This window comes from Aythya fuligula, chromosome 6 (genome assembly GCF_009819795.1).
Source record: "Aythya fuligula isolate bAytFul2 chromosome 6, bAytFul2.pri, whole genome shotgun sequence".
NCBI lineage: Eukaryota > Metazoa > Chordata > Aves > Anseriformes > Anatidae > Aythya > Aythya fuligula.
In genome coordinates this window covers 12,800,001-12,823,750 of record NC_045564.1, presented here as the reverse complement: position 1 = coordinate 12,823,750, position 23,750 = coordinate 12,800,001, and the positions used below count along the sequence as shown (strand labels likewise).

The following is a 23,750-nucleotide window of genomic DNA, read 5'->3' as shown; positions in this document are numbered from 1 at the left end:
CCGCGCCGCGGCGGCGCAAACCCCGCCAGGGACTCTTTTACCGTCCCTCCGCGCGGAAGCGTAAGCGCGCGTATGAAGCGGCGGAGGGATTCCCAACACTATATAAGGCGGGCGCAGGGGGCGCTGGACCTCTTTGCGCGGCGGCGCGGCCGAGGGTGCGGGCGTGGGGCGCGCCGCTGCCGCCATGGGCTTCGGGGACCTCAAGTCCGCCGCCGGCCTCCGGGTCCTCAACGATTTCCTGGCCGATAAGAGCTACATCGAGGGGTGAGGGCGGCCGGGCTGCCGCGGGCGTGCCGGGAACCGGGGGGGGGCGCCTCGGGCCGCGGGGGGGCGCTGGGCCCGCGGGCCTGTGCTGCGCGGCCTGCGGCGGCTGGGGCTGGGGCTGCCCCGGCGCCGTCTTGCCCGCGGCCGTGGCTGGGCGTGAGGAGAGGGGCTAACCGCGGCTTGCTTCCCGCAGGTATGTGCCGTCCCAGGCCGACATAGCCGTCTTTGAAGCCATCGGTGCCCCGCCTCCCGCAGAACTGTACCATGCCCTTCGGTGGTACAACCACATCAAGTCGTACGAGAAGCAAAAAGCGAGGTATGGGTAAAGCGGGGAGCGAAGCCGGGCGCCAACAGGCCTAGGAAGCGCTGCGTTTGGTTTAGATGGGTTAAACAAAATCGTGCTTTTCGCCAGTACCACGTGGGCTTTTCTGTTAGTGTTGGAGCAGGAACAGCGCTAGAAGCTGAGCAGACCTCTTCTGTCAGTACGTTACACGGGTCACTTCGAATTTCAGGAAGCTGAATTTGCCTTTGAACGTTTGCTGACACTTTCAGTTTCTGTGACTTGAAGTTCTAGGAAAGGCTCGAGTTGCGTTGCTGCCTATTACCACAGATAACTGCTGAAAGCTGAAATTTCTTACCAGTAATCTTACATGGGTCTGAAGACAAACATACAAATAGTAGATGACAAAGCATTTTTTAATCCCAGCAAATTAAGCTAAATCAAAGATTTGCAATGCAAAAGCCCATATGAAGAAGGGAAACCATAAAAGCAAATGTTATCTTTTCTCTTTTTTAGAGATTTTAGTGTTCATGAAAGGTGCTGTATTGACATCCATGGAGACTGCAGGCCTCTCTAAAAAGGTACAGCATAGGTAGTGTCAGTTGTTACACTGCCTCCTTTATGTGCCTCAGTCCTGTTGTTGAGGGAGTTTTTGTAAAGTTGGGTAGCTTGATCAGTGGATTTTTGAAGCCATCTTAACTCTAAATGGGACTGAGATTATAAACTTGCTTGAAAAAGTCCATTCTATGGAAAACACTAAAAGTTACTGAAAGCTAAAGCTGGTTTTACAACATTTGTAACAGCAGTTCACAGTAACAATAGACTATGGGCTTAGAGTGAGACTACAACACTGTGAGCTCTAGGACATTAATTCATGGGATTTTGGCCCCACATATACTGTCAACGTGTTTACTGTTACTGTTAATTTTTAAATAAAAATATATTTAGAAGTTCATAACATTCTACGCAGGATACATACTAAATATATTATTCCATTATAAAAGGTTTTTCTATCCCTACACTCACACAGGGCAGCACAATTGTGCAGGATCCATCACTGCTTAGACATGTTTTGACTATAGGATTTGCTGTAGTTTCAACTAGTGTATTTTCAGGAGTATTGGCAATCGTTTTGGGGGATTTCTGTTTTCAAGTAGCAGGATTAATGTGTTTTTAGTTCTTAACCATGTTCTTTTGCTATGAATGTGCTTGTCGGTTCACTGATAAATTGGCAGTATTTGAACTGACATGTGAGAAGCTTCTTAACACCTGCTGTTTCCCTTCAGTTTGCCAGGAGTAAAGAAGGCTTTGGGGAAATACGGTCCTGCTGATGTTGAGGACACAACAGGTGCAGCCACAGACAGCAAAGATGATGATGACATTGATCTTTTTGGATCTGATGATGAAGAGGTACTAGTGACTTGTGATTTTTTTTTTTATAATTTCCTGTATTTGCAAATTCTTGCCTTACTAGTTTTGGTCACTGTAATTTGTGACCTCGATAACGGATCCTGCTCAGGATCCTCAAATTCTTCTATCTTTGCATAATACAGAATTTTGAAAGATAAAAATTCTGGGTTAGAAAGGTATGTGTTCTGATGGGATGAAATGTTTGACTGGTTCCATGATGAATAAAACAAAATCACCATCTTTCGGCTGACAGTTGTGATGATTTGTTTTTTTTCCTGAGTAGATGCCAGTCAATCTGGTAGTGATTTAAAGATCGGGGTTTTGGTGCTTTTCTATGACTTTGTATTTCTCTTTTTCAGGAAAGTGAAGAAGCAAAGAAACTGAGGGAAGAACGTCTGGCCCAGTATGAATCTAAGAAATCCAAAAGTATGTCTGTGAAGTGCTTTTTAACTCTTTATGCTGGGGTTAGTTTTTATGCATTTGAACAGGATGGCTAAAAACATAGTTGTAATTGATAAACTTGACTGTAGCGAGACGCAAGTAATTGTCTTTACTTGAGTTGTCTGTCAACTTTGCCTTTCCCATAGCAAATCACTAAACCTGAGCATAGTTTTTGTCCTGGCTATTATACTTCTGTTTGTCTTAAAAAGACTGGGCTTTCTCTATATAAAGACAAACCCAGGATTTTATCTGATTTACACCAGTTTTACATCTGTTGTAAATATGTCTGCATGGGAGTCTCTGCAGGTTACTGTAAGAAAGCTGAGTTTTTAAAGGAAAGGCTGTAAGATGCAAGTCCTCCACAGTTACTGGTCTGAAACTGTTACGTACTGTAGCAGTTGCAGTATTCCCTCTGTGGAAAATAAACTGTTACCTAGCATTGAGCTCCTTCTCAGACTCTCCGAGAAGGACTTCCTATGTAACAAACAGTGTTAGCTTGCTAATGTTTATTTTCTTTTGAGTATTTTTTTTTAAATATACACCTATATCTTAAACATTGGGATATGTATGTCTTAAGTTCTCCTCACATGTATGTTGGTGCAGGAGGCCTGCCTGATGAAACAGGAAAAGTTAGTCTTTTAAAGCTAGTTTTGTAAGTGTATTAATGAGTTTTTCGAAATTTCTTAGCTGTTGATGGTGATTCTCTTCTCTTTTTCCTCCAGAGCCAGCCGTTGTTGCCAAATCATCAATCTTGCTTGATGTGAAGCCCTGGGATGATGAGACAGACATGGCCAAACTAGAGGAGTGTGTTCGAAGCATTCAAGCAGATGGCTTGGTCTGGGGATCTTGTAAGTAGGACAAAATTCAACACAGGGAGAGGGAGATAGCATCGTAACAAACCACACTATATGAATAGGTAGCACTGTGGTCACTGTTTGCCTGTGAAAATGCAGGCAGTTATAACAGTGAACGAATTGCCATGCTACAGTACATGTAGCTTGAGCTGTGTATGTGTGGTGTTTGAACTAGCACCCTCCAAATAGCAAACGGATGTTTCTCTGCAGAATCTCACTTCAGTGATAATACAAATGGGGTAGTCAAAAAGGTGTGGTAGTACAGCAGCCAGGTTAAGATTCAAATACTAATCACACCTTTCGAAGCAGCTTGTGATGAGTGCTATTAGCCAGTTAAATCTTTGGTTTGCAATTGAAGTTCTACCAATCAGATTATTAAATGTTTTTTTTTGTTTTGTTTTTCAGCCAAGCTTGTACCAGTTGGCTATGGTATCAAAAAGCTCCAGATTCAGTGTGTTGTTGAAGATGATAAGGTTGGAACAGATATGCTGGAAGAAAGAATAACAGCTTTTGAAGATTATGTACAATCAATGGATGTAGCTGCTTTCAATAAGATTTAAATCTGATATATCTAGAATAAATGTAATTGCAAAAACTGGGCTGTGTCTGTGGTTAATTCAATCATAGAACCATAGAATGCTTTGGGTTGGGAGGGACCTTAGAGATGATCTAAATTCCAACCTACTGCCATGGGCAGGGACACCTTCCACTGGAGCAGGCTGCCCAAAGCCTTGAACACTTCCAGGGATGGGGCATCCACAGCTTCTCTGGGCAAACTGTTCCAGTGTCTCACCACTCTTCATAGTAAAGAATTTCTTCCTACTATCTAAATCTACCTTCTTTTAGTAATCCAGATTATTAATGTAAAACTTGGCTGGCAGGTAAAGTAGAAGGTAAAATTGAATTTCAAGATTGCTCCAGCACCATAGTACCCTAAACCAAGAGTAGAGGAGATAGGAAGCTTATGTTCACCATTAATCTAGACTTCTATTCAGCATTTTAAACAGGAATATAAATTTTGTTTCAAAATATTGGTGAATAACCAAATAGTTGTATGGTGGATCTTTGTTTCTTAAAGCTAAAATTTAGCTTTTGCTAAGGGAATGGAGACAAGTTGAAGGAAATGGAAGACTTCAATGCACTGATGGTGATGTGAAATTGAAAATAGATTTATCTGAACTGATACTGCCACAGTAACTTTCCACCATCTGTTGTGTGACTTCGGACTTCTTTCCTCTCAAGCATTTTAAAAAAATCAAAATTATTCCAATTTTTGCATCGTTTTCAGGGCTTCTTAATTAGTACAGAAAATAAGGATATTGATAAAATGGCGATAACTTCCTGTTTTCATATTCCAAGGACCTGGTGCATCTGCACCTCACACATCGCAGACAATCACTTGGTGAGCCTGAGGAGCAGGGCTGTGATCCGTGGAAGGTGCTATTAACTTACTGGCGACTAGGGGGCAGCGCATCCCTTCCAGAAGGGCTCTCGAAAGCTCTGGCTGTCCAACCCCACAATGTGCTTGAGGGAGGCTTAAGGGGGTATGGTAGTTAAATGCTATAGCTACTGCAGGTGGATTGTGGTTTGATTTATAGACTAATTTTGCTAAAACAGTGTTGCAAGCTGTCCATCTGACCTACACTGGGGTCCTTCACGCGTGCTTAGCGTGCATGTACAAACTCCAGTTGGTGGGCGTTTGTTCGTGATTTATTCCTTTTTTTCTGAAAGCAGAAGGAAGCTTGCTGCATGGGAACAACAAAAAGTTTGAGAACATGGTCTCCCCGGTTACAAAATAGACAAGTAGGCAAGAATGCATTATTCCTGAATGACTTGACTGGTTATGGGTCTATTTACTATTTTTTTTCCCTGCAGTATCTTGCAGCATAATTGGATAGTTCTCCTTCCTTTGGCTTTTTTTCCCATTGCAGAGTTTTGAAGGAGCATTCCTCAGACAAGTGCCGCAGGAGAATAATTGGTATTTTTGTTTTTTCTTTGTAAGCAGAAACCTAGACTGCTATCTGTTTTGTTTAGGTATCTTCCATTACTCTTGCAGAAATTATTTTGGAGATAAAATTCTGTAGCAAAGCATTGCAAACCATTTTCTGACTGTTCTCCCATTTGAAAATCAAGCTTCTCTCTGTATATCTTGGTATCTGTGCTCATGTGGCTGACATGCAAGAAGAAATCTGAAATAAACCTTAATTCCTTCAGTAGAAAAGGTCAGGGTTTGATTTCATTTTCTAAAACTGTTGGGAAGGTGCGGTTCTAAGAGTGGACAGTCACTGCAAATTGCTGCTGAGAAAAGTAATGAACACGCTCTTTGGAAACAACAATTTTATTACTCCACTTGGAGTACAGTCAGGAAAGGAGTGCTAACACATCATTCTTAGAAAGATGTCAGGGAATATGTGAAGAAAAACTGCAAGCAGTTGATGTAGGCACATTCAGCTGCATGGTACCAAAACATTGAGTCACTGTACCAGGCAGCGAATGACTCACAGGGAAGAATGCTGCTTACCAACTTTCCAGCCCAAAGTTAAACACATTGAAATTCCACTGATCCTGCCTCACTCTTCCAAATTCAGACCAGAGCCCAAAGAAACAGTTACAGACCACAATCAGACAGTTTCTATTTGTACAGCTACCAGTTCTGGATGTGCTCATCCATGCACACATACATGCTTTTGTATAAAATATATTCACATATAAGACCTAATTTAAAGTATGAATGCTACTTACAAGTGTTGGCATGTAGATTATCTGAAAGGCAGTCTTACTCTAGATACTTAGGTCAGTAACAAAGGAAAAACTAGTTTGCATTTACCTAAAGCTTTATGCTTTTACTTTTAGCAGAGTTTTATCCTATGTACAGCTCCTTAGTTAAGTGGTGTTGCCTCAGAAATTGGTTCACTCAGCATGTATATTTGCATTGGTGCATGTGCGATTCTACAGCACGCAACAGGTTCAAACAGAATATAATACAACTGGGACTGCTGCCTGTTTCTTACAGGAGTGGACAGATTACAGACTTGTCAAACAATATTGCTGAATTCACTTAATGTCACTGAATTCAATTCACTGATTTTTTTTTTTTAGAAGATTAGCATTAAGACAAAATGTTCAATTGTTCAAAATGTTCAAAATACAACTTCTTAAACTTTCTTTGCAAGACCAGTAGAGAGCAACTAATAATTGTAAACCTCTCTAAACCTGAAAGCTTAAACATAGAAAAACAACATGTGACAGGGACATCTCAAATTCTTTGGGAACCATTTCTACTAACTGCAGATTTCGAATGAGCCAAAATCCTATATGAAACGGTTACTCCGTATTTTGTACCCAACCAGTATTAAAAGCACAAGAATAAGGGACCAGAAACAGCAGCCTCCTGGTATAGCTTTGAGTATAAGACAAAGAACAATGGGAGAAAACACTTTATTTCTATGTTTCTCTTGATAACAGAAGGCAGCAAGTTAGTCTTCTCTGTCCTGGGACGCCTCTGATTGCAGAGCAGAGCTACTGACAACTTCACTAGGCTGGGATGGAGCCAGGTGGTTCCTACTTTAAACAATACTTGATTATCAGGACACTCACAAGCCACTGATGTATGGCCATGACCTCTTGGAGGAGGATGTCTAGATCAAAAGTGTTATTAGTGAGGATCAGGGGAATATTTTTGTGTATTATTTTAATATCAATAAGCTATAGAACCACAAAACAACAGGATTACAACAATGTTCCTGATCAAAAACCCAGTTAAAGCAATTCCGCTTATGCTGACAACTTTCAGTTCAGGGTGTCCACATTGCAACCACACCACGCCCAAATGATGTGTCCTTTAAAAACATTTAAAGGAAAGCAGCAAGCACAGTTAAGCCAGCTGTTTATCTAAAACTGTATTTGCAAAGATGCACATCTGACTGGCAGATGTGAAGTCAACTACACCTCCAAATCTGTCAGCTATTTCAGAGACTGATGGTGACAAGCTGTCACTGAGCAGTTTCGCAATAGTGCACAGGTGCATGGGTGTTCTCTGAGCTCCACAGCTGCTCGCTGACAGTTCCTGAGCGGCTCACCTCCCACAGTGCCAATTTTAGCACCTCAGAGACTGTTGTCTTGACCTGGGCCTGGAACTTCTTGCTGATGAGAACGTAGAGAATTGGATTGAGGCAACTATTGATGAAAGCAAGGCCAGTGGAGAGGGGAATGCCATCCTGCAATAAGTCGTGCAAGTTTTCGTCATGGTGAACAGAAAGCTCCACAATGCTGAATATGTGATACGGTGTCCAGCAAAGAAAGAAAGCTACAACTACAGCAATAATGGTCCAGAAAAGCCTGCTCGAAGTCAAGACAGTTCTCTTCTTCACTTTAACGAGCAGCAATGAGTAGCAAATGACCATGGTCACTAGAGGAAAGAGGTAACCAAATGCAAGCCTCACCCAAATTAGAATGTGATGTCTCAGCATAATGAGTTCTCTATCATGCACATGGAAGTTGTTGTAGCAAATGGTGACATTGTTGAGAACTGTAGCTGTATCTCTAAAGTATAAGGCAGGGCCACCAATAACTGCAGCCGATATCCAAATGATCCCACTGAGAATGAGGGTGTTCCTTATAGTCCGATACTTGTAGGAAAAAACTGGGTGGACTAGGCGGATGTAGCGGTCAAGGCTGATGAAAGTCAGGAAGAAAACACTGGCAAACATATTAAGTAGTGCAATGAATGAGTTCATTTTACACAGCCACTTTCCAAAAGGCCAGTGGAAGCCCATTGCTACATACGTGATATAAAGGGGCAAAAAGAGAACAAAAATGAAATCTGCAATGGCCAGATTGAGGAACCAGAGTGTAGAGACCGATTTATCCCACTTGAAGCCCATAAACCAGATGACAATGGCATTACCTGGGACTCCCAATAGAAACGCCACACTGTAAAAGGAAAGGGAAATCATATGGGCAATGCTGAGGGTGGACTGGGGTGATTCTTCTTCCTCAGGCAGGTCATAGAAATAAGAGTAGTTCTCAAAATCTTCAAATGTCATGTTGCACAGCTGCTTTCTGGAGAAGAAAAGAAATGGAACAATCAAATGAGAACTGTCCTATTGCATTGTAAATAATAACCTGCAATTCCTTTGAATTCATTTTCACGTACCTATCGCTCCTTAGCTGTCAACTGCTAGTACAAAGCTGGTGTAATATCCTGGCTGCAGACATTTCAAAAAATACTCAAATCTAGACAAGTATCACTTGAAGTCTTCAGGAACTGTTTTCCTTGCATTCATTTCTTAAGAGGGCTCTGACCACAATATCACTGGCAGATTTCTGTGAGACCAGCTGCAAAGTTTTACTCCAAGTGTGTGATTTGTATACTTTTCTAGTTGGCTTTGGTATTTTACTGCTCTGATCCTGTTTGAAACAAGTTTTATGGACAGTATCTTTGCCAGAAATTAGAGAAGCACCAGGAATCTACACAGGCAGAAAAATGCCAGAAAGAAAATGTTTTGGTTTGGTTTGGTTTAATTGATGTCCATCCCCACACAGCAGTTAATATAATATAGACACCATTTTCTCCAGCAACTGAAAGTTCATAGGTTTATTTCTGTCTATCATGTATCTGTCTTTGTATCAAAGAGCACTGATTCTCAGACTCAGTCAAGGTGTTAGATTCCCTAAGGCTGGGTGCTGTTCTTGTCACCTAGCAGTGTTGCTGACTTTAGGATGACTTATTTGGGACACAGCCCAGTTATAATATAGCAAAGGATGTACAGAAGGAAACATAAGGAATGCATTTAAGGGCAATGCATACAACTGTGGTACTCTTCCATTATGATGAAAGAAAAGTTTCTTAGGAGAATAACACACCCTGTAAGAGCTATAGCTGGAAATATGTTGTGGGGTTTAGTTTGTGCATTTTATTGATTTATTTAAGACAAAAACAGACAGACAGTCTCTGTTTTCTTCTGTTGCAAAGCTTCTGGAACGTACAATGCAATGTTTCAAATAAGAATTTTCCTCTAAAACCAAAGCAGAAGAGTGTAGGAGGGCAAGGAGTGGTAAAAAGGAAAATACAAACCACCAGTAAAATCAAGAAGAGAGAAGAAGAAAAAAAAAAAAAGAGAGAGAGAGACAGGAAAACATCAAACAATGGTTGAACAGGAAAAAGCACTTAGAAATTCTGTATTCAATCTACAGCATAGATAAAGAATAGCACAGATGACCACAGTCTGACAGAAGTATCTGCTGTACTCAAAAGAAACATTCTGCTAAATTCTGTTTTCATTTAAAGCTATGTTGTTTGACTGGACTCAGCTGCACTGAGAGCAGGATGTGACCAACCCATTGGCCGTACAATGGATAAGCTCAGTGGTACATTTCTGAGCACTAGCTCCGTTCTGAAACAGAGCTTCAGCCTGAACTTTTGGAACCCAGCTCTGCATTCCTGTAATTCCATTAATTTTCGTGTGCTAAAGGACAACAGGAGCGGGATGTTGGGAGTGTGCTGCCTGCAGAAGCACATCTGCAAGTTTGTATTCCTGTTTATAACTTTCCTCCAAAAAAGTAGTTTGCTTACTTTGAAAGGATTACTCACATAAGCTACATATGTGCACACGCATTGGTAGGATTAAATTTCTTATTTGTAAATGAAAGGAACAAGGTTAAAAATAAATACAAAAATTGTGTAATTTTATATCTCTTTAAAAAATGTAATAAAAGTCAATACAGTCTGTTCTATCAAGAGGCTATGATAACATTTGCCCTTTGCAATTTACATCAGGCTGGAGGAATGTTATTTGGTTTGCTGTCCTGATAAAATGAAGTTTACTGGCCTGCATTTATGTAATTACTTGCCCCTTGAGGATAGATTCTGCATCAAATACTGGTACCACCCTTCTGAGTAATTTTTTTCAAACAGCATAACTTCTGAGAAATAGTATAAACAAGAAGCAGTACCATTAACATCTGGAACGACACTGTATTTGGACAGCCTCAGAGGACACTAAGATTAATAATCCGATTTTTAAGGGTCTTTGCCTGCATACAAAATTATACCTTCAAACTGAATTTATGCAATTAAATAAATTGATGCAATTTTTCAGTCTCTTGCTGATTAGCATCCTGTATCCTAGTCACTAATCAGGTTTGCTTCAAAGTTTCTCAATAGCTACTGCAATGTAACAATACTTGGATTCAAGAATTTCCTCCACATATGTGTAACCCCAAAACTCTTCTTTTCCCCTAACAATGCTAACAATAATGGCAATAACATTTGCTTGCCTACCGCCCAACAATGCTCCTTTAATATTATAAAGAATAGAATTTCAAAGATGATGTATAGCAGGGGAAAGAAAACATCGGATAACATAGCTCCCGAGGTACAGATACTGAGACCAGGCTCTATGGCTAAGGCTTGGCAGACATTGCCAATTACACTTGCAAAGTCCAGAAACTTCTACATTTAACACATACATAAAGCACTCCTACAACAAGATTCATCACGTTAGGCGCTGGTCTGAAAAAGATATGCCGTAGGGGATATTCAGTGGAGCTATGTTGGTTTACTGCAGTAAGGACACAGATTTCTTTTCTTCTGGGCTGTTAGCCATCATTTAGCAAGGACGTTTCTTTGTATTACGTGTAGTCCCAAATATGAGCTCATTTATTAATAAACATTTAGAGGCACAATTGTCTTGCAATTCAAGTCCAGATCTTGAAAGTGAAGAAATTTAATTATATTGCTTATTTTGTTTCTTATTTCCTGTATGATCTTTGACAAATGTCCTTATTTCCAGGCTGGGAAGACACTTTGATGAACCTGTCTGCAAACTGAGGTTCAGCAGAGAAAAAAGACTTTTTGCAAACAGTTCCCATTTGGCTTTCAGGCCTACTGCTAGAAAGTGTAAGGGAGATGATGCAGTTCACTGTCTCAGTCCCTGATGGTCCAGGGTTGTAAAAAGGGGCCAAGGTAGGAAAATATTTTTCAATAAACAGGAAAGTGTGGTCAGAGGCCTGGCAGTAGTACTTGGGGGCAGCTACAGGTTACAGAACAGTGTTGTATTGCATTTGTATGAATATAACCAAGTTTAGACTTCATCCTGCTTCTTTTTAAATACACAGTCTGTGTAAAATGTATGCTTAGCAGTTGTCCTTTGACTGGAGTCTTTTCCTGTTTGCTGAGGTCACAGGCAGCTCTGAAAACTGAGCCTCAGTTGCCTTGACTCAGTTGCTTAATTATGAATACAGTTGTTTAATTTTAAGTAAATAGGTTTCAGAATGTTTGACTAGGAGGTTTCATTTCCTGTCCTCTTCGATAAAATTGAAATTAATTACTAAAGGACTTCATAGGAATATGTAAGAAACATCCCTGCCCCACCCCTGGAAGTGTTCAAGGCCAGGTTGGATGAGGCCCTGGTGGTGTCCCTGCCCATGGCAGGGGGAGTGGAACAGGATGATCTATAAGGTCCCTTCCAACCCAAGCCATTTAATGACTCTATGAATATCACAGGCTGGCGCTCAGTGCTAGTGCTTTTTAGATCCTAGGACAGAATGGCCTAAAGAAACACATATTATAAATAAATATATCTAAAATATAAGGTCATCGTACTGCTGGGAAGAGATTTTACTATGTAGTATGCCTTTCTCTGCATTTCAGTGTGGGAATCCAGAATCAGATCTCAACTGCCAGATTCACAGCTTTTTAATTGCAAGTACCTGGAGTTTTTCTCTGCAACAATTATAGTATTTTAGAAGGTTGAGCCATAATGACAGCTCAGATAAATGACTGAAACTGCTTATAACAGAACAGCTTTTGTTACGGTAAGAATGGCCTTGCAGTTCTCACATGGGACCAGGGCTATCTATGGGCTCTATTCCTGGCTATGCCACATGCATCCTGTTTGACCAGGGAAAGTCTTTTGACCTCTCTGTGCCTCAGCCTTGAGGTCAGTGGAATGGCTTTGGAATGAAATTAGAATGGGTTTTCAGTCTAAAATAGGAGAAGACAAACAAAACAGTTGCAATTTCCTTTCACCTCACTCAATGTAGTCTTCCTGGGGGTTCAAAGTTCTCTGGGCACCATACAAGTTAGGGTTATGGCACGTGTTTGGGCTGCGGCCCATGCAGCCTCTACCTCACATTTGGCCCTTATTATTTTAGACATTTACAGAGTGGTCCAAAGGAAGAACTTATTTGTTGTCTGTGTTAGTTAAAAGTTAACACAAATATTTGAGTGGCAATCTCTAAACCTATTTGTTCAGTGTGATGAACAGTGCTTGGAGCCTTTGGGCAGCTAAACTGATTTCACAGGTCACAATGGTGGACCCTAATTTAATAGGAAAATTATGGAACATGGAGTTGGCTGTCTCAAAAGTTCGTTTCAGAAAGGGCATATAATGTACAATCCCTCCTTTTAACGTCTTCATGAATAATTCTGAGCATATCACATTCCACATGTATGATCTACGGCTAAAGGAAAGCTTGTTTGATTGACTCACTTCAGCGTTTGCCATTTGCACAAGTCAGATGTTGGAGAACAACTAGCTTTCCAAAAGGTCACCCAAAGCCTGCTCGTCATGCTGTGTCTCAGAAGGTTCATCTGGGTATCGAATTCATTCAAGAGCCCTCAGAAGAAAAACCGTGGAACTTTCGAGGTGCTAGATTTTGAATGTACGTAGCTTCAAAAACATAAACTACTGGGTGAATTTCATGTTTATCTGTGAAGTTCAAAACACAGATGGCTGAGCAAGCTTGATAGAAGTATATATGTATTTCTGGAAAGTATTCTACAAACACATAATACCCTAAAACTCACAGGGAATACTGATGAGATTACAAACTGTCAGACTCCTATGTATGTATTTCTCTCTCAGAAGCACAAAACCAAGATGACCGTTTGCCCCCATTCTTATAGCAAGAAGCGCCTGGTACACCCATACTGCTAAATTAAATCATAGCTATGCTATAATTAAGCCTAAAGCTAACCCTGCAGACAAAACTACTAGGAAACTGGTATTTTAATCTAGTTTACAAAAAAAAAAAAAAAAAAAAGCAGAATCAAGGTTTCAGTGCATGTTTCTCTTCCACAGAAATGCTCGATTGTTCTAATGGTCAGTATGCGTATGGTAACAAAATGACTTTGTAAGCTGTTCTGAATTCAACAACTAGAACAGATCATGATAGATACGATATGTGATTTGAAACCTTTTCAAGACACAATATAGATGTATTTGTTCTAGCAGACAAGACAAGAATGCAAATAACCATCATTCACCGCTATGTCTCTCAGTGAAGCACTACTAGAAACACATATGCAATGTGCTAGCTAGATATCTCCTAAAGTGTATGCCAAAAGAAACTGTCTTTGAGCAAGGCTAAACATGACCTTATTAGTTAAAACACGCCACTTCATCTGTGGTATTGAAGTCACCAGACCAGATAATAGCCTCATAACATTTTACACAGACAAAGTGAGTGTTAGAGCAGGATTAACAAACTCTCACAGAGCAGACACAGTTAATACCAGTAAAGCAATGATTTCAGACCAGGATTTTTGCTGCCACAGAAATGTTAAACAACAAATGGAAACCCCAACTTCATATCTAAATCATGCTGATGTAATAGGAAAAATATCTACTGTGGGTCTGGCCTGAATATAACAAATCATCCAGACAACTGTGGCAATTGAGCAGCTTACAATTTCCACAATCAGGTAACTCATAAATGCCTAGAATGAGCAACTGCATTTGGTAAAAAGTGATTTATTTTCATGCAGATCCCAAGCACCAAGATTTTCCATCCCCAAGGAAAACAGAAACTCTGATGTCCTTGGGATATGCACTGCAGAGGGGGAGGAACCTGGTAACCATGTTGTTGGCACTGTCTCCTGCTCTCATTTTTTTTCTGTTAATACAGCTAAAAGTACAAATATCTCTCTTAGTAACCTTTCTAGCATAAGGGGTTGCTGTAATCTCTGCAAGTCCATGATGCGACCATAACAAAGAAAAACCAGAAGTTTAGAGAAACAGTTCCCTCTGAGATTTAAAATATGGTCTTATATCCTATATGTCAGCACTGACTAAGTATTTACAAAACCAGTCATAACACCTAAGCATTCACAGGCTGCAGTGAAACTGCACTCACATGGAAGTATCGTTGGTCTGGTGTACAGACAAACAAGGTTGAGAATGACCTACAGGAAGTATCTGATCAAACCAGGTGCCAAACCTAGAATCCCTGCCTAGTTCCTGAACCACAGTCCAATCCTCCTTTCTTAAACATAACACTGTTCCCTCACTCATGATGAAGTAGAGAAACCACAGCTTCACTTCTGGGAAACCTTCATCCTCCTGAAGGAAGGCCCTGCCCTGTGCTGGTGGGAGCCAGCACCTACCTGGGCAGCCCTTGCAGATTCTGGTTGGCTTTCTCCTTTTCTTTGGAAAGGAACCTGGATCTCTGCCATTTGTCTCTCATATGCATTAATTTGACTCTGCAAATCCACGATATAGCTCAGAACCACTCAGCACATCCCAGATGACCAAGCCCAGCAGGGGCACCAGATACAGTATTGGCTGTGTCCTCAGTACGCGGCATGTGCACACCAATGAGATATTGTTCCAGAGAAGTTTTATATGTATACTATTCCTCCCCAAATGCCATCAGTATTTTCTTTAGCTATAAGCCACCATAATAACTACATATGTAGAGTAACAGAGACAGCCATTTTAATTTTTTGAGGTGCCTCAGCTTCACAGTGACTGGATTTCTACGGATTTGCATTTCTAATTGAGTATGACTTTTTATGGTGTTTTTTTTTTTTTTTAATGTAAAGTTTATATGCAACTTTTACTTTGCAACTGTTGCATATGTTTGGAACAGAAGAATATTTTGATTAGCTTTCCTATGATCATTATATAATCATGCAATTCTGAGCATGTTTTTTAAGTGGTTGTATTCCTTCAGCAAACAAATGCATTAATCACGGTTCCCTCCTAACAGGAAATAGCAAATGAGAACAGAGAATAAAGTGAAAAGTTCAGACTATGAACTGTTGTCTCAGCAGACTGAATAAAGCCAAATAAATATATGCTAGACAACAGCCATTCTGAACTTACTGACGGGTGACAACAGGTCTCTTCAGAAAAATAAAAATAACCTTCTCCAGCAAGATACAAAACCTCTATCAAATAACAGATAGACAATTTACAATCTACTATACTTATAGTCCTTTTAACAAGAAGAATTAAGAGCTAGTCCCAGGAAAAATTAGTAACACAACTGATGAGATAACATACTTTATTTTGCCCACATAGTTAATATACTAGAATCACTGTGTCCAGGAGACTAAGGGTTGTCTATATCTGTATCAGTATACCTCTAATATTCATACAAAGATAATTCTTTTACTGACTTCAAGCTCAAGTCTAAAATAAGCATGGCCTCTATTCTTGCAAAACTGAAAAAATCGTATCAAAATAATTTCAGGAGGACTGGATTTTTATCTGTGCCCCAAATATGGCACAGGGAACACTCCCTAGCAGTGATAAGCATAGATGGAGCCTATGACTTAGGAGCTTGGAAACACCGGTTTTACAGGCTTCCCATATTACCTTTTCAAATCACTTCTATGTCATGTTGAATTTGATGCCACCAGATATGGTACAACGCCCTCCAGTAAGAATTTAAGACACCAACATGTTACTCAGTTTTCTTAAACGGACAACAGATCTGAATATTTCTGAAATGTCTCACTAGAATGATCAGATCTCTTTAAAAGAAGATCACCAGAAAGAAGAAATGGGAATGCAGAAAATGGTGTTACATTGATGCTTCAGGGCTTACTACTCAGCATCTTCTTCTCTCTCTCTCTCTCACCTAGGTGGCTTCAAAAGTGAACAAAACTTGCTGTGCCAGGCTCATACTTGCTGAAAGAGGCAAGTATTTTATGTCGGGAAAATACCCAAAGGCCCTACCCTTTGAGATCAAAGCTTCACTGGGTCTAGGCACAGTAAGCACATAATGAGAGAGAATTCTTGTGTTGTTTATAATTACATGAGAATAAACAGCCACAAGAATAACAAGAAAGGAACAGAAGCATCTTGCCCAAAGCCAAACAGTAAATTCAAATGTAGAGTTTGAGGCAGAATCTAGACCTGGCCAGAACAATGAAGAGGCAAATATCTTTTGTGGATAAAGAGAAAAGGTGCTGGTTCTTCATACCTGTGTCTTATCACTCTTTAAACATATTCTCTGAGAAGTGAGAAAGTGACAGGAGAAAGATATTAGGGTAGGAAAGAAAGAAAGAGAAAAAATAGGGGGGAAGACAAATGAGGTTAATGGAGACAGGAATACATTGTACCCCATCTCCCAGATAACCATTCTGTGATCTAATCATGAATTCCAGAAGTGAAATTAAAAATATTAATTCACTTCTCATTAGACTGTGCATGTTTTTCTTCCCCGTGTATAGACCTTCAAGAAACCCCCAATGATGCCTCCTTTCTCTGTAAGTGGTGTCCAGAAGTTTTCTATGCACCTTTGATTGGCTAATATGCCAAAAGGGTAAAAACAACCAAACAAAAAAAAAAAAAAAGCCAAAAGAAGTTAACAGATGATGAAACTTTGGGCCCCACCATGGGAAACCTAATTGGTTTGGCTTCCATTCTTGTACAAGTAAAGCTAGGTACTAGATGGTCTACAGCAGTGAATATGTTAAAATTGCATCTACAAGTCTCAATAGCTTTAGGGTTAGACAAATACAAAAGTTAATATACTAGTCTTTTCTTCTCTTGCTAACTGATGATAACTGATGAAATGTTACTTTGACCAAAGAAACAACCAGAGAAGAATCCCACAGAAGAGAAAGAATGACTAATTTTCTCTGTGTGGGTTTAAGTCATCTCTAAAATGACCTGGATTTTTGTAAAGAGATGTCAGAAAAAGAACAACAGTGGTAAATACTGGGAGATGAGGGAAGAATAATGGTTTTGACAAATAACTTTGAGGAAAGACCTAGTAGTCATGTTGATGTATTGAGTGATCACATCTGGGGAAGGAGTAGGAAAGACGGATAAAACAGACAGAAGGACGCTGAACCTTGGCTGGTAAGCAGAGGTAGGAGAAGGCTGCATACTATTTGGGAACTAAGGTTTCTGTCAAGGACTAGAGACTTCTGGAGTGCTGGTATCCTTGAGTGTTAGAGCAGGATTTTATCCTTGCAGATACCCTTGAAATGAAACCTGACTTGTAGTGTTGTGTTTTGTTAGCTTGCCTTTAAGCCCGCTAATGAAAAAGTATCATATCTGAAGCAGGCCAGCTCATTTCCTCTACAGAATTGTAATACAGTAAAATTGTGGGTCAGGTAAAAAAGACCTGCAACAAGCCAGAAAAAATGATCTCTCTGGAAGAGAGCAGCCATGGGCTCATACAAGGCTTTTTGGTCCTGCCCTAAGCCCAAGACCTCTGGAACATACTGAAGATACGAAGAGCATATGCTGTGAAGACACAATTTTTCTTTTTGTCTCAGGAACTTCAAGCATATAGTGAAAGTACCAGTCTCTCCTAGAGAGTTGTTCTGTGCATGATGGTATCTTCTCTTCTAAAAGCAAATATCTCCTGGTCACTGCTCACCCCAGCCTCAGCAGTTCCTTCTGGTACCGTGCCATGAGAACTGTTCCTCCCACTCAACTCTCTTTTGCAAAGCCATCAACAACAGAGCCCTGCACTGTTATGAAACTACTAGTTTCAGGCTGAAAGAACACAAATCAAGCCATTATCAGAAATAATGAGTGAAAATTAGCCTGACAACCAGCCACCACAGTGAGAGAGACAGCTGAACTGTTGGCACATTCCTGAGACGAAATGAATAAATAAACTGATAACAAAAGCAATCATCAGATTGTAATCTTCTGCAAAACTAGCTCCTTGCTGTTTGGAATAGCAAAGTTATTCATAAAAAAATAGTATCTAAGAACAGATCACAAACTTTTAAATTTAAATGTAAGATCATTCAATAATACAATTTTATTCTGCTGGAACAAGATTTAATTCTTAGAGAATGTATACATCTTCTGTAAATCTACAAACATAATTCTGGAATATTGCTTCATTTTGCAGGATTGCATTTATAAAGGCTACAGGGGATAATGACATGGTTATCACTAAGTCTGAATATGTGGTAGAATCCAGTTCATCTCATTACACTGCTATAAATAAGGTTTCAAAACTCATTGCTTCCTAGAAAACACCATTCTGTGGACTCAGTGACAGCTAGATCCACAACCTTCTACTTATTTCATGATGGTTAAGGGAAACACACACACCTTACATCTCAATTACAATAACCTTTTTTTAATTTTACATGGCTAATTATTCAGAATGTTTTTATTAGACTGTTCATAATTCAAGATTTGCTGATTGTTAGTTAATTTTTTACTTGAAATTGAAATGATTTCCAGTTTCTGTTCTAGAAGCTGTTCAGATCAGAACCAATGTACTTATTTTTAATAATACTGCAATTTGTGATAGCTGTAGGAGATGTACTACCACTAAGCAGAGCAAACGAATTAAAGCCAACACGGTGAGGGGAAGATACTTCAGCCAAGGTCAGCTGGCATTCTCTGGCAGGATAAAAGGCTTCTTGAATTTTGTTTAAACACATTCAAAAGTTATTAAAAATTAAATGCACACATACTTTCATATCGTTTCTTGCTGCAGGGCTCCTTCAAAATACCTTTGAAACAAATGAGAATCACGTTCTTCATTTTAAGTTTTTTTTTGCCAGCATATGCTACACTACCTTACAGAATTTGCCTGCAAGTGTTGTTTTGTCACACATTATTTGGAACAAAGTGAGAGAAAGATTTAAAACATTAACAGAAAGATCAACCTACCTTCTTTATTCTTCAGAAGGAAGCACACTAATTCAGAGATATGTGCTCTGTAGCAGAAGGAAGAATGAAGTGATCCGTAGAGTTCAGAGTGACTTCAGTGTGATTCCAGCTGCTTCACTTGGCTACTGCCTTCCTTCTAATAAAGCTGCAGAATGATATAATGACGTGTTTGTTTTCAGCTGTGAGGAAGTTGTTTCCAACTTCCCTTGGTTTCCTAAACCCAGTTTTGAAATATTGCCCTTCTGTATAATCCCACTATTTCACCAAAATAAATGTTAGACGTGAATGAATCATTTTGGCCAATGTCCACGCAAGCAACAGATGTGGTGGCTGATGAATGGAAATGGACCTTACAGTTGCAGGCTGCTTTTTGTTATGCAGAGAAGAAGCTGAACAGTATTTCTCTGTTTCTAACAACTCTGGTTTATAGAAAATAACGTTGAATGAGCACAAAGATGCTGAAAAAGCTACACCAAAAGTATCGCTTTGTAAGTGCATGGTGAGATACGTTCATTTATGTATTTATGATCAGTAGCTTCATCTCCTTTTGTATGTAAGAGAGAAGTGAGCTTCTCAAACCACCAGCCGAAGTCCCCTTGCCCATCAGTCAGTGCAACTCTGTGGTCAGACATTTGAACTGTATTTTAGGAGACTTGGCTTGAATCCCAGTTCTGTCAAGAGCCTACTGAGTGTTTGTGGTCAGGCCTCGTGATCCCCATGAACCTTAGTTTCTCAGTCAGTAAAATGGGAATATTATTCAACTAGTATGTACATACCATAGCTTCACCTGATTCTGATGTTACTACACTCATCATACCATTCACTCCTTCCAGCAAAACTACCCTGCTTTGTCTTTCCTCCATGCCAGCTCTTCCTGTCCCACCAATATAACTTAAAATGCTGATAGCTTGTATGTGAAGGGAGAAAGTATGAATGAAAAGAGGATGGACATTATGCTATAGTGGGACACAAGTGTCCCTGGACCAGGATGAAATGACAACAAAGGGACATGATGTCTGTGAATATGTAACACAGGAGACAGACTAAAAGATTGCTTGACGAAAGAGTACAGAATTACTTGAGGACCTCGTGATTTGGCACCTAACTTGTCTATTTCTTTCTGTTTAAAGATTTCCTCTTTTTTCTAGGTAACAGATAGGTGAAACTTGATGAAAACTAAAAGCAGTTTAATAGTAGCTCTCTCTCTCTGGTAAATATTGGGATAGGGTAAACGTAGGCACTATTTAACTGCAGATGTGCAGAAAATTTTGCTTGTAATGGCACATGAGTCTGTCTCTAGGTACTTTGCCAAATGCAATTAATGTAAGGCAGTTAATTCAAGGGCTCACTCAGCACCATTTCAGTAAGACAAAAGCGAAAGTTACTGGGTAGAAATGCTCAGACATAGTAAAAACTGGAATGATGAATCCAAAATTACATAGTTTAATATATACTTGCATGCAACTCATTAACCATGGATCTTTTTACCAGTGTGATCTTTTCAGATATTTTTGAATGTTATAAGCTTGGAAGAAAGTTAATGAAAAAAATGCACCTTATTTGCTTTTATGTCTTCTCCTTTTTCTACTTGATTGTATTTTATTTTGCCATATGTTAATGAGGTTTAGGAGTTTTATCTCTATACATTTGGGTAAGTGTGACAATATGCCAGTGTTGTTCTGAAGTGGGACATGCATTCATGAACATACAATGCATGTAGGACTTGCAGAAAGACAGTAATTTCTACCTGGTTAAAAATATTTTCATACAAATAACAGATGTTGGGTTGTCCAGCAGTGAATAAACTAGGTTTATTGAAAAGCAAACTAGTTTTAAAAATACTTCTGAGTCTTTATTGTTAAACCCTATAAAACAAACCAAAAGCAGAGAATGGCCTTCAGAAAAAAATACTAGTATTAAACTAAAGCACAAATTACAAACCAACTAACAAAACCAGCTTTAATTTACCCAGATTACAAACAATTGTCTGATAGTTCTGCTAATTATTTCCCACTGTAACACCACTGGTTTTTATCAAGATGCATATTAGTATGTGCACATAATCCCAGCATTGAAGAATACTCCAGACTAAATCCAATTTGCATTAATTAAGTCATATCAACCATGAATTTCTAAATTAAGTCTAACAAAATATATTTAGTTTTTCACACTTTCAATTAAGCTGAACAAGAGAAGAAAGAAAGAAACTACTTACCTTTTGAGAATTCAGCTATTTACGGTTGTTTGTTTATTTTAATTCTTCCCTGTTCCTTTGTCATTATTTTTGAATTAACACCTCATGGATTAAAATCCACTCTGGAAAGACAGATTTTAACTGCTTGACAATCGGGATCAGGAAAAGTGTAATTTCCTCTCTTCCTGTGAAACTAATGATTATTCACGCCTATCCTTTTGGTAAAGCTGTAATGTTTACTTGTGGTTTAACTGTGCACTATGTCCCATAGTCAGCAACTATGACAACATTCTCCAGCGACACATTTAAACCAAACTAGCTGGTGAAGGGAGGTTTGGCTCATTTAGGAAGGTCTGTATCCTTTTTCTATGCAGATTTTAGAAACTTGAATATTTTAATGCATAATGTGTAAAAGATATTCAACAATTGTGCCAAAGGCAAAATTCTTCATTTAGCTGTTACTTTGGTCTGGTAAAAACACACAAGCGTAGAAATGAATTACTATATGTGGGTGTATACATATAAAATGTATATACATACAAGTTGGAGAAGGATCTGTAGAAGCAGCACTCCATGCAACTCCTGCAAACACAAAGAACAGTGTTTCATTCTATGAAATCATTAATATTGGATAGTAATTTACAAAGTGAATGAAAAACATATATTTTGATGATTAAGATACCTTGAAAAAATACTATTAGAAATAGACTGTTTCTCACAGTTTGCTTTTATACTTGCACTTTTTCCTCCCTTTCTACAAATTAATAGGAATGGTTTTCTACATAACTTTTAGACCATAGCTATCCAGATTTTGTATTCACATGACAATAAAATAAGAGATTATATCTGCCACTTTGATAATAGTTGACATAAATGGAATTTTCAGAGTGCATCAACGTGAACATTTTGATATGTCATTGACAACTAAAGATAAGTTACTGTTATTCAATGACTGTAAATAGCCAACTTGACAGCATTTTTTTTCCATTTTAGCCAAAGTTCTGTCTCCTTCCATACAAAGGAATGCTGTTTGGAATAAGTTCAGAATAAAACTTATAGAGAGTACTAGAGAACTAGAGAGTAATAGAGAACTACTGAGATTACAGAAACAAAAGGCAAAGTGAACTATAGTTGTTTTACTATGTATTTCACAATCTTCAGTACTACTGTAGGAATGAATCAAGTTGCACATTTTCACCTTACATAAATTAACAGGAACCACAGAGTTACTCAGAGATCTTAGGAAACAAATGCTTAGAAAGGAAGCCAGAGTTCACTGTCATGCATCTAAGGCACCCTGGATTTATATCCTTTATGGATTGAGTCATATGTCTCAAAAACTGCCCAAAACCAAACCAGGCTAGGTTAGAAAAAACCCAAAGCACAGAGATGAACCTGAGCCACACCAGAATTTTAGCTACCTCCATCTACCCGAGATCCAAGACACCAGTATAGCTGCCTACACCTATTCTTCCAAAGAACTTAAGTCTTATTTTCCATTTAAAATATAAGTCCTGAAGGTTCAGTTATCCATCTTTTATATAACAGGTCTTTTGATTAAAAACACAAATCCAAAATTCAATTTGGGATTGTATGGGCATTGTGTTATTAATGGGATTATATCCTGGTGAGGCACACAACAGACATGACTCTCACCTAGGAGGAAATTTAATTTCATGTTCTGCAATCATCCATTGACAACTCACAGCTAAGTTGTTGAAGTTTGTCGCGATGAATAACAATGTAGAAAATAAGCAGGTTCATAGGGAGGAGGGGATAACGAGTACCAGTCTGCACTAGACTGGATAACAAGTACACTAGTCTGCAGTTAGACTGTTGCTCCTAGCTGCTGTGCTAGCTGTGACAGAACTGCTCTGAAACACTGAAAAAAAATGCAAGCAGCAAAACTGAAGGGGAGTTCTTGTCACCTGCAAAAAAAAAACACACAGCAAAGCTGAGCTTCAGCACAAAATTAAATACAGCTCCCTGAAAAATACACACTAACAGGCTGGGTGCCCATATAGCACACATGGGTGATCAAGTAAGGTTGCTGCTTTGCAGCACTACTATTCAATATCTTAACCAAAAGGCACATCTACATATGGAATTGTGGAGCCTGCTGGTTACCCTCTACAATACTGTCTAACCATTGACATTCCTTAGGATTCATGGAGATGCAAAGGCTTTAAACTGGACAGTAGCTCCTTGCAAACAAATGGAGGATGGTTCCTGAAATCTAGTGCCAAGCCAGTGCTAATCAAGTCCAAATCAAGCTCAATCAACTATGCATGCTCTTAGAGGCTGTGGTCAGTGGTTTAAGCACATATTCATTTGTATTTTTAAAGTTGTTTTTAATAGTCAGCTACATTTGTCAGATTGTTTTTCTGCTTAGTGGATGTAAATGCTTTTTGTGAAAGGTG

At 39.2% G+C, this 23,750-nt stretch overlaps 2 protein-coding genes and 2 non-coding genes across 4 annotated transcripts in view; 3 read left to right on the top strand and 1 right to left on the bottom strand.

Annotated features, from left to right (window-relative positions):
* Nucleotides 1-129: 129 nt before the first annotated feature.
* Nucleotides 130-3,844, top strand: EEF1B2 (eukaryotic translation elongation factor 1 beta 2). Its single transcript, XM_032189648.1, has 6 exons — nt 130-264; nt 458-580; nt 1,831-1,954; nt 2,314-2,380; nt 3,118-3,243; nt 3,655-3,844. The coding sequence occupies exons 1-6, from the start codon at nt 185-187 to the stop codon at nt 3,807-3,809; spliced, it is 675 nt and encodes a 224-aa protein (XP_032045539.1). The 5' UTR covers nt 130-184; the 3' UTR covers nt 3,810-3,844.
* Nucleotides 2,161-2,240, top strand: LOC116491016. The gene has a single exon (XR_004253452.1). It is a non-coding gene; the product is annotated as a small nucleolar RNA SNORD51 (small nucleolar RNA).
* Nucleotides 2,753-2,886, top strand: LOC116491017. The gene has a single exon (XR_004253453.1). It is a non-coding gene; the product is annotated as a small nucleolar RNA SNORA41 (small nucleolar RNA).
* A 1,727-nt stretch (nt 3,845-5,571) lies between the features above and the next one.
* The window catches only part of GPR1 (G protein-coupled receptor 1), a 24,246-nt gene continuing 6,067 nt past the window's right edge, over nt 5,572-23,750 (bottom strand). The window contains exons 2-4 of the mRNA XM_032190476.1: nt 21,871-21,912; nt 19,137-19,281; nt 5,572-8,310 (exon numbers count right to left, since the gene is read on the bottom strand). Of these exons, the coding sequence (XP_032046367.1) occupies nt 7,242-8,294 (1,053 nt within the window). The 5' untranslated portion in view covers nt 8,295-8,310; nt 19,137-19,281; nt 21,871-21,912 and the 3' untranslated portion in view covers nt 5,572-7,241. The remainder of the gene's footprint in view (nt 8,311-19,136; nt 19,282-21,870; nt 21,913-23,750) is intronic.

What these genes read in the sequence shown, in the direction of transcription:
- EEF1B2 (XM_032189648.1), top strand. Translation starts at nt 185, where the DNA reads ATGGGCTTCGGGGACCTCAAGTCCGCCGCCGGCCTCCGGGTCCTCAAC. An exon ending in GATAAGAGCTACATCGAGGG is followed by an intron (nt 265 to 457) that starts GTGAGGGCGGCC and finishes TGCTTCCCGCAG; the next exon opens with GTATGTGCCGTCCCAGGCCG. An exon ending in TGGCTTGGTCTGGGGATCTT is followed by an intron (nt 3,244 to 3,654) that starts GTAAGTAGGACA and finishes TTTGTTTTTCAG; the next exon opens with CCAAGCTTGTACCAGTTGGC.